This window comes from Limulus polyphemus, unplaced genomic scaffold (genome assembly GCF_000517525.1).
Source record: "Limulus polyphemus unplaced genomic scaffold, Limulus_polyphemus-2.1.2 Scaffold3191, whole genome shotgun sequence".
Taxonomy (NCBI): Eukaryota; Metazoa; Arthropoda; class Merostomata; order Xiphosura; family Limulidae; genus Limulus; species Limulus polyphemus.
This window is the reverse complement of record NW_013668801.1, coordinates 98,381-109,520: the sequence shown is the minus strand read 5'-3', so window position 1 is coordinate 109,520 and position 11,140 is coordinate 98,381. Positions and strand designations below refer to the sequence as shown.

Genomic DNA, 11,140 nt, shown 5'->3' with positions numbered 1-11,140 from the left:
ATAAACATAAGGAAAATACAACTGTAGATATTATGTAGAAAAATATATTGTTCATATTTCAAATAATACCTTAAAGGTCTGTGTATAATTCTACATAGTTTACCTAGGTTATGAGTCTTAAAAAAAATAATATTTATCTTAAATAAACTTGTACAACAATAATCACCGTATTTCTTATATATTATTTTTTTTTTATTTTGCCCCCCAGTGGCACAGCGGTATGTCTGCGGACTTACAACGCTAGAATCCGGGTTTCGACACCCGTGGTGGGCAGAGCACAGGTAGCCCATTGTGTAGCTTTGGGCATAACTACATGTTCTAATTTTTTATTTTAAGATGATGACGTTTCGAGATAGCGCTCTTTTCGAAAGTCCATACAGGCTAATTCAATTAATTTAGAATCCAACTGAGAAGACGAATTATTGTTCTCTACTCTGTTTCTTACTATTACAATCTGCGATAAATTCACTTACGTTACCCCGCGGGTTACCACAGTTGCATCCAGAACTTGAAATAATTGTCTTCTTTTCGTCAAAGTCCACACATGCGGGTTCAGTTACTTTAAAACATCCTTTGACAAGACAAATTATTCTCCTTATCTCTGTTCAACTCACTTTAAAATATCGCCTGTTAGGGCTAAACTAACTATCACACACTTTAACTTCTCTTTCACTAACTTCACGTTTTCTAACTTGACTTTTCTTTTTTTTTGTTACGCTCACTTGGCGGCCTCGTACTTTCTGCGAACTATAGGGCGCTATGATGTAACAATACTACAACAATTGAACTACAACCACAACGTACGACTCTTATCGAGTTACGGAACAAAATATGTCCTAACTATCGCCTTTAAAATGATTACTTTACCATTCTTGTTATGAAAACTAAATAGTTATTAAATCATTAAATCAACTAAATAACAGTTATTAAGCTAAACAGCCTTATATATCCAGCACTATAGATCCTCATTCCCCCCTCTCCGGTGACACAGTAGTATGTCTGTAACTTACACCGCTAGAAACCGGGTTTCGATACCCGTTATGGGCAGAGTACAGATAGCCCTTTGTATAGATTTGTGCTTAACTATAACCAAAATATCCAAAGTTTTCCATATTTTGTTTCAATTTTAATTTCAATCTGTTTTATCTTTTCTTGACTTGTGATATTCATGTATAAGATGTAATTTTGCGGAGAAAATTCACGCTCAACGTTCAAAATACTATGCACGTAAGTTTTTATATTCTGCGCATGCGCCTTTTGTTTCAAGCTGTGCGATCTGACGAAGAGCGCTAGCTCGAAACTTCATCTCTTTTAAAATAGAAATATAAAAAAACTGTATATTTCTTTGAACAACAATAATGTCAAACTCAAAATGTGTACGTTTTTACGATAACATTATTGAGACTGCATCAACAGGTCTATTTACGATAATTGTGTAAACTGTTACAGTATTATCTACTCTAATTATGTAAATTGTTAAAATGATACTTTAGTTGGGTAAACTGCAACAGTATTGTTGCGTCAGCGAGGTCACGTGACTAGTGTCACGCCACCTTTCTAGAACTATCCCGTTCCTTCGGGAGTGCTCTAGCATTTACTAGATTGGGGGTGGCCTGGTATATATAAGAAGGTCATGGCGTAACGGAATAATGTGTGTGTAGGTAGTGAGTAATTGATCTGCAGTGGGAAAGTATTGTTGAAGTTAACGTTCGTTATAGCGTTTGTTTTAGCGCGAATGTTGAAATCAAGTGTATCGTGAAGTTATTTTCAGAAAGAATAAACCAGTTTTATTAAGTAAGGACTTGTGTCGCTAAAGTTCGTCGGAACGAAGTTAGGGAAAGTTAATTAACGAACGGAGACATAACAGTATTATCCATACTAATTGTTTAAACTACTTCGAAAATATATACATATACTGTTATGGTATGAACGCCTCTTCTGAGCTAGATAGATATGGCGGACATAGTGTGGTTGTAATACTATAGCACGCTCTTCTTTTTGAAAAATCCTATGTAGCTTAAAAACATAATAGGCCTACTTGTGATGCCTTATGATAAATATAATTGATTATATTAAGACATACATAGTATTAAAATGTTATAGTACTATCTACACGAATTGTTTAAAGGTTTACAATAATTACATATTATGATAATATCCACAACTAATATTGGACGTTGTTACATTAATACCCAAACAAGTTGTGTAAACATTTGCAATAATAAAAACTCTCTAAGTTGTTGCCATTATTTCTACACTAATTATATACATTGTTAAGATAATATTTCTATTTGTCTCTGTTCGTTTGTTAATTTCCCGTAAAACTTCTTTCCGAAGAACTTCAGCGATACAAGTTCTTTCTTAAATAAAACTAGTTTATTCTTTTTCAATACAACTTTGCCATAAACAGAATTTCCACAGTCACTTTAACTTCAACACACGCCATAATTTACAACGATTCACGCACTTTAATTAAAGTCACTACCGCTCAATTGACTCAATTATCTGTCTCTATATCCCTCTTCAATCTGCTATATATTATCTCCCCTTTATTTGCCGGGCTTTTATATAAAATAAGAGGACGTCTAGCAAACGCTGGGACATTCGTGAGGTTGCCCGATCCTTCTAGAAGCTCCAGCGCGCATGCTCCCATCGTCGCGTGACATCCGCTGTCGTAATACAATAGTATCCAAAGTGACTGTTTAAAGTGTTCAATGATAACTGCACTAATTATGTAAGTAATTGCAGTAGCAACTGGAGTGAATTCTTCACAATTTATAAGCTATGAACTAAAATATTTTATCGAAAAAAAAAGAGTTCATAAGGTCGTAGATTTACTTATAGAGTAAAATACGTACTTTTGTGAAGTTTCATTACGTAATTTGATGTATTAATAAATTGTTTCATATTATCAAAAATTACTCAATTTTGCCTGCATAATTTTCAATTAATGGTCAAATCATTCAAAGTTTTGAATTGTTCGTATGTGTTTAATTTATCTAATTAATACTGACCATTAATATTTAAATTTAGGACTATTAATAAGTTTTAAATGTTGTTGAGGAATCATGCCTTGAAGATCACAATTCTTTCATGGTATAACTTTATACCCAACTGCACTACTAGATGGCAGCACCAATGTATTTATATTTCTGTTTTTGTACGTCATTCATTCAACACTGATGATTTTTTTAATAATCCGAAGCTTCAACTTTTCCATCTTTTAACAGGTTGTTTTAGTTTTATGTCACTTTCGGCCACAATGCATATTTCCACATAACCGGAAGCAATATCCAACTCTTCTTGGAATGGTAGCGCTGGCAATAGCACTTCCGCCTCCGTCAGTGCACGAAGTACGTCTGGAGACTGGAATGTTTGTCACGAGGCTTTCGTTCGACTTTAAAATTGCTCACTGCGAACCAAGGTAGGCGTGTAAAGTACAATATTCATTGTTGTAAATTTCTGTCTAAAGAAAACCAATTGGTATAGTTCTGTTAACTACTTCAAAACCTCTTTGTATTATAACCATGAAATATGGATATATACTTTTCAGTAATACGACTTACCATGACTTATTTCAAATAGGATAAGAAAGAGCATTTGAATGATTTCAAAAACTTTTACCAGAAATCATTAATTGCTTCGGTTTTAATATCATTTGTCGAAACTATTCTGTTAAACGAAATTTATTTGTTTTTTGAACTAATACACTAGAGGAAAGGCATTTGCTCATGGGCTACGACCCCAAAGTGTGAAGCGTGTTTTTTGCAGTAATGGAACGTGGACGTTCAGCTCTTGGATTTATAGTCCGGGCTTAAACGAAATAAAATTGTTCTGCAAAATCTTAAAACTCTTACATGAAGTATGATTCGTAAGATTCGTAAGATTCAAGGTTCGAGCAGCGATATACTCTGTTGAAGACGCTACACATGTTCAGCTCTGCTATTCCGTTAAGAGTAGAAGGTGGGGGATGCTGACTTGTTGTCTTTTCCTCTCTGATCAGCCGTTATAAATTATGGATGGCTATTCCTGAACTTAGGGGTTTCTGATCTGGCCATTCAACTTATGTGTTACGTGAAACGTCATTCGGGTTTAAAGTACCAAATATGACGGGCAACCATAATTTTGCTCTTTCGTAATGATATTCAAGTTTTTAAAAAAATTACAACGGTCTAAAATAAGACGCCACTACGACCAGGGTTCAACAGAAAACTATAACAACACTTATAATAAAATTTAGCACTTACCAAAAACAGTTCATAAAAACGTGCTTGGCCAGGACTTGATACTAATGTTAATAAAAAATAAAACATAAATATCAATATTAATTATTTCAAATATTGGAGTCAGGAAAAAGAATCAAAAGAAGAAAAACTAATTAAAAACAAACAAACAAACACAATATTACAAAATCACTTTTCTATAATAATAACAATATTGAGTGAAAAACAGTAATAAGTCATTAACTATATTGTTCACTAACTATCTGTGACTCAGTTTATGAAGCTTGTGGCAAGGCAATTATTCACGAAAGTACATTTCATGTGATCATAACTTTACATAATATTTTACTGCATTAATAATATCTGTACGTCACCGCTAGGGAAGCTTGTGTCAGTTTCACAATACATACATATTTACTCAAAATAAACGTGACAAGCTAGAGGATGAGTGGTAAATTATTTATAACCGCTTCCTTTTCTTTTTTTTTTTTTTCTTTTTTTTTTTTTTGTCAAGTAGACTTTACGCACTTATTTAGAAATCTTCGTTTTGAGGTCTTAATGAAAAATGCATTAATTGTTCCAGGATAACAGACATTTTAGACTTTGCAGCCGATGAGTTGGTTGGTAGAAACATGTATTCACTTTGTCATGGACAGGATGTTCAGCAGCTCCGCAAGTGCCATGAGGATTGTACGTAATTTTCAAGATTTAGAAATTTTTATAAACGATTTATAAGCGAACGCTATCAGTACTAGTATAACAACGTTGCTTTCTCTCCATATTTATAATCTTCTTATCCTGAATTCGTTATGAGTATTTGTATATAATATATTAATTGCTGTTTTAAGCATAAATTTTGGTTATGAAAATAAACTAACAATAAGTTCTTTATATACTCATTCACTTGACAGTAATTCACAAGGGACAGGTGATGAGTGGCTACTACCGTCTACTGAATAAGAACGGTGGCTTTACGTGGTTACAAACGTGTGCTACTGTCATCTGTAACAACAAAAACGCGGAGGAAGAAACCATTATTTGTGTGAATTACGTTCTGAGGTTAGTTGAAGTTATTTTGCTTTTTTCTTTCTTACATGTTTTGCCACTCTATCGTTATGCTTCGACTTACCCAGTTTATAGCTAGATTAAGATATACTTGTTCACACTGCATAACATCATCGTATATCATTTTTATTTATTTTAGTGCATGATATCACTTACAATAATGGTTAATAGAGTTAAGTTTACCTCCTACTGTGTATACAGTATCAAAACTGTGTAATAATAGTCGATGTAGTTAAGATTGTTTCCTCTTCCTAGAGTGCTTTATAGTATGTAAGAATGTTGATGTAACTGTTATTGTTTCCTTACTTACAGTGGTATACAGCATGAAAACTGTGTAATGGACTCTAATCAGCTGACTCACTCTACAGACCTTCAACCTGACGACTCCAGCTGCTCTGAAAGAGACTCACCTGATAAAGATCATCTAGGTAGAGCGTAGTTTAACTCTACGTCGAAAAAAACTTAACTCTGTTTAACTTTAGGTTCAGATGTTCCCTCTTTTTAATTAACTACAGAAGAGAACATTTTAGTAATGACTTGCGTGAAACATGTTCACTATGTGGGAAATTATAGAATTTCGGAACTGTTGATTTACAATTATTTTGATAAATGCAATATCACGACCTGCTGGTAAGTATATGTAAAGTAAATTATTTCTTGAGTTAATAACGCCGATAGCCTCGTCTCTCTTTGTTGAAAGTAGTTGTAGCCTTAGAACCTGCAACTGGTGCAGTACCGATAAGAAAATTAGGAACATATTTCAAGTGGATAGTTTTCAGTTTCTAAATAATTAGATAGATCAGTGCTTTGATTCAAAAGATATGTATGATGATTAACGATACGAATTCTTTTTCTACCTACTTAAAAGTTCTACTTAAATATCTTTTAATTAGTAATGCGAACTTTTTCTATAAAGCTTTATTTTCTGAGGTATTAATTGATAACTATTTTTGCCTCTTCACACTACTTTTCATCTTTATGTGTGAACAACCATTGTTTTTTTTTAAGTCAAATATTAATAAAAAAAAAACACTACAGACGGTGAGTCCTCGAAGGATTGTGATCCTCAACATTCCTCGTCTAGAGATGGACATTCATCGGTAGATGGTGATATCAATAACCAAGATCATGTGAATCAACTGAATTCTGGAAACAAACATTCCGACAGTCATCGACCTGTTGGAGTAAGGGTTACTTATTTGTTTACTGAATACTGTGAAGCTTGATGTAACTCAGTCATCAGTAAATATCGTAGCAGCTGCTATGACAAAATACTAGGCTGACATAAGATGCTACAGTGATTCGTAGAATTTGCTATAACGTAACGTATGAGACTGAAAATATTGTTACATATTGTGACAGATGACATAATGCTACATTAGAGTAACAGAAAAGACTACAGCATACTGTAGCATCTGCCTAATATAATATCAGGTGAACAGAACATACTAATACGTTCCGTAGCAGCAGATACAATTAATAATATGTTGAAAAAACAGTGTTAAACACCATATATAAATAATGTTGCCCGAATATATTGATACACAGTGTAGCATCTGATACGTATCAGTGTTATTCTATAACAAATCATAATGATAAATACTGTATCAACAGCTATAAATCAGTTTTTTCTTCACAAATCTTAGTATAAAATGCAGAACCCAGTTTCAAATACCTTAGGAGCTGCAGTAACACAATATTGTTGACAAAACTTAAAACTGCTGCATATCTTAGGTGCTGCCATAACACAATATTGTTGACAGAGCTTAAAACTTCTGCATACCTTAGGAGCTGCCGTAACACAATATTGTTGACAGAACTTAAAACTGCTGCATATCTTAGGAGCTGCCGTAAAACAATATTGTTGACAGAGCTTAAAACTTCTGCATACCAGAGCTGCCGTAACACAATATTGTTGACAAAACTTAAAACTGCTGCATATCTTAGGAGCTGCCGTAACACAATATTGTTGACAGAACTTAAAACTGCTGCATACCTTAGGAGTTGCCATAACACAATAGTGTTGACAGAGCTTAAAACTTCTGCATACCTTAGGAGTTGCCATAACACAATATTGTTGACAGAACGTAAAACTGCTGCATACCTTAGGAGTTGCCATAACACAATATTGTTGACAGAACGTAAAACTGCTGCATACCTTAGGAGCTGCCGTAACACAATTTTGTTGACAGAACTTGAAACTGCTGCATATCTTAGGAGCTGCCGTAACACAATATTGTTGATAGAACTTAAAAATTCTGCATACCCTAGGAGCTGCCGTAACACAATATTGTTGACAAAACTTAAAACTGCTGCATATCTTAGGAGCTGCCGTAACACAATATTGTTGACAGAACTTAAAACTGCTGCATATTTTAGCAGCAGCTATGAAGCATGCAACATTGTGTATGTACTGTAGCGCTTGACATAAGACTAAATTCTGTTAATAGAACATACCAGTAAGTGCCGTAGTAGCTTACATAGAATAATAACATGTTGTTACCACGTTCAACAAACGTTCTTAACAGCGTCTGTAAGGAAAGACTGTGTTGTCAGAAATATGGGAATATAGACTAAAGCAAGACCTTATAGAACAAGTGTTATCTCAAAAGAACTGTTCCTGAATTGCCCTATAACTTTATTAACATTGTATGATGCAATAAAAAGTAATTCATGCCATACTGATAATTATAGACGTATTTTGTATAACAAAACTTTAAATGTAAGATATTGTAAAGGAAAATTTATAATACGGAATGGATTAAACATTGAGGTATTTTTTATGTTTTTTTAAAGATCTCAAAATAATAACAATTGTTTTTTGCTATTAGAGAAGAACTTCATACGAACAAAAATACCTATTGATTACATGTAAATGAATTCAAATGTTTTAGTTTCATTAAAATAACTTGTTTTCAGTGTGTAATAAATTCATAAAATGTTGGATATCAGCTGAACTAAGACTATTTTTTAACAGAAAAAGTGTTCACTGGGTGAACGACAACCCCAGGAGCTCAGAATAGACGACAGTCATCTAAATCTAACAATGGAATCATCCAGCTTCCCGAAAGAAGAGCAGCTGGTATCTATCGAATCTCCATCTGATCAATCGGTACTCCAGAATAAACCTCGTAAAAGAAAGTTTTCGGGAGATTCGACCTCCCATTCTGCTCAAAGCGAGCCTTCCAGGTCCCGTCCTGGAAGTTCATCTAGTCTACGTAGTACAAGTCCGCTCTCGAATGGAAGTTTCTTATCTAATGATGCTAATAGCACAACTTTCAGTCCTGATAGGTCGGTGCCGCCATCTGTAGATGAAGGAGTCAGTCCAAGAATTTACATTAAAGGTAAGGAACCAGTTGAACATTTTGAAAGAGTTCAACGACCATGGAAACGATCGTCAATTCTCCCAGGTTGCGCTTATTCGACAACAAATAGTTCATCCTCTATGTCAGTTAAAGAGTTAGAAGACGTTATGAACAAACATTTACCAAATTCTCAAATGCCTGGGATAGCCGGAACTGTGGCTCCCCATCATGACAGCCCGACTCAAGACATGATGACAACACGTATGACCCAGTCTCCACAATCGCATCAACAGTGTAAATCGACGATTCAATGGATCGGTGGATCTCAAACGACCTTGCCAGCCACCACATTACTCAGACAGCTCTACGTAAATAGAGAATCAGTAATTCGTTCTGGGACTCACGTCAGTAGGCCGTCTTGTTACGGTGAGATTCAGGGGGCTCTCCCCACACCACCAGGGAGCAGTAGTGATGGTGGCTACAATGATCAATCTCAGTTTATTTTACCTTCAAAGATAAGAACTGAATCTTACGGCGTCCTTCCCGGCTATACAAACACACCGGTTAGTGTCAGTAATTACATAGACACGTACAGTGCCATGACCCCACCAGCTTCTGTGTCCCCACGAGATAAGTTCCCTGGGGTTACGGAGGGCCAGGCATTTAATGATGCAGCTAACCTGTCTCACATGAGACACTATGTCTCCGAGGGTCCACTTCAACACCTACCCTTAAAACCTCAGGTGTTTGTCCATCCTGGGAATATCGATCATTCGGCGTACAGCCACCCCAATGCTCAACAATCCCTGTCTCACGAGCAGCGCCAACTCTACACTCATCATTCTAGTAGTTTTCATGTGTACCATTCCTCTGGTGTGGGGAAGCCTACACACCCGAACTCAACTGCCTGGTACTCCCAACCTGGCTCTTAGTTAATAACTAGCTGATATACATATCTTAATATGAACTTGTTGAATTAGCATAGGTAGCCAATCAGCGCTTCTGATCATCAAGGCTAGAGTAAGCCAATCACCGTATCAGAATTTCGACCACGACTGGCACACCTTGTCAAGATAACTATCGCCGTTCTCTTTGTGTGCGTAAGTTGTTGGAAGACAATATTCAGTCAGCGTCAGAGAAGATTTAGTTTTTTAGACTGAGATTTATTTATCATTATTAACATGCACAACATGTTTCCTAATAACGTTCCATATTTGTTTTACCTGTGATGATGAACGTATATGAATTGACTATGTGATTGTTCAAGTACAACAAAATGTTTCAAGTGCGTCATGAAAAACATCAAACTTCTTGTAAAATATAGAGGGTTTTAGTGCGTGAATTTGGCGTATTCATTCCTGTATAACGTAACTCTATAGACGAATTTAGTGCATGAGTGACATTGAATCTGTTGCAAGCTACCATCTAAATACGATATTACCAAGCTTATAATGGCTTTAACTGTTTTGGGGGCCAATGTTCTGTAGTTTTGAGTTTTTCCGTTTCTTTTTCTTTTCCATGAACAAAGTATGCGCTATTTACAGACAATCTTAGTGACTCGATTTTTGTAGTTTTATACAGGTGTTTAGTGACTTGATTTCTGTAGTTTTATACAGGTGTTTAGTGACTTGATTTTTGTAGTTTTATACAGGTGTTTAGTGACTTGATTTCTATAGTTTTATACAGGTATTTTCTTTCTTTCAAACAAAAGAATGTGAGTGAGTTGATTAATTAGTTCTTGTAAATGTAATCAGGCATGTCGAGGTGCAAAAATGCTTTTTAATTTTATGATTTTCGTCATACAAGAGTTCTATGTTGTTGGCATTTCGTCATGTTATGATTTTTTAAATGAAATTTAATTCTACCATAAGGTTCCAAATGTTACTTTCAGATTCATCATGAAATTCACTAATTTGGTTAAATTGAATCACGTTCATTTTTGTCATGCTACGTAATCTGTGTGTGAGGTTCCTCTTTGTTACGTCACGTGATTCTTCTGTTAAGTTCAATTTCACCATGTGATTTTGGTAATGAAAACTCCTTTCGCACTTTTGCACCACCACATGTACCATTACTAACAGCTCCTACCTCACAATGCCAGAAGTGCTCTTTACTTTAGCTAAACCTTATCTTATATTGAATACTGTACTCCATTCTCTTTCAATACTCTTCACCAGAGATCTGTAAGTAATACGGTTTCACATTGTTTCGTCATGTGCTTGAAAGCAGTAAAAATTGAAGTTTCTTTTAAAATTCTATGTTTTTCAAAGTTTTACTAAATGTGAATAGTCATTTATCATTTAATTTTGGGCGTGAGGTTCTAAACTTTTTTAAAATAATATCAAACAGAATGCACTTTAAAAGAAACAATTCAATTCAACATATCACCGATTTTTTTTTTTTTTTCCTTACGCTCACCTACAATTTTGCGCTTTATGTTTGGATTTACTTTGTAAGATTAATACACACAGCCAAGAAGTATAGGACTCACATTGTTTTGGCTTGCTTTATTGTGAGTATTTGGAAGGACTCGAATTGTTTTGGCTT

The 11,140-nt window shown here is 34.9% G+C and overlaps 1 protein-coding gene across 1 annotated transcript in view; it reads left to right on the top strand.

The window, feature by feature from the left end:
• LOC106468852 (protein trachealess-like) overlaps window positions 1-9,525 on the top strand; it is a gene marked incomplete at its 5' end in the record, with an annotated part of 13,058 nt that extends 3,533 nt beyond the window's left edge. Inside the window, 6 exons of the mRNA XM_022397210.1 lie at window positions 3,231-3,424; window positions 4,807-4,913; window positions 5,135-5,282; window positions 5,601-5,716; window positions 6,327-6,472; window positions 8,266-9,525. Of these exons, the coding sequence (XP_022252918.1) occupies window positions 3,231-3,424; window positions 4,807-4,913; window positions 5,135-5,282; window positions 5,601-5,716; window positions 6,327-6,472; window positions 8,266-9,525 (1,971 nt within the window). The remainder of the gene's footprint in view (window positions 1-3,230; window positions 3,425-4,806; window positions 4,914-5,134; window positions 5,283-5,600; window positions 5,717-6,326; window positions 6,473-8,265) is intronic.
• Between the last annotated feature and the right edge of the window lie 1,615 nt (window positions 9,526-11,140).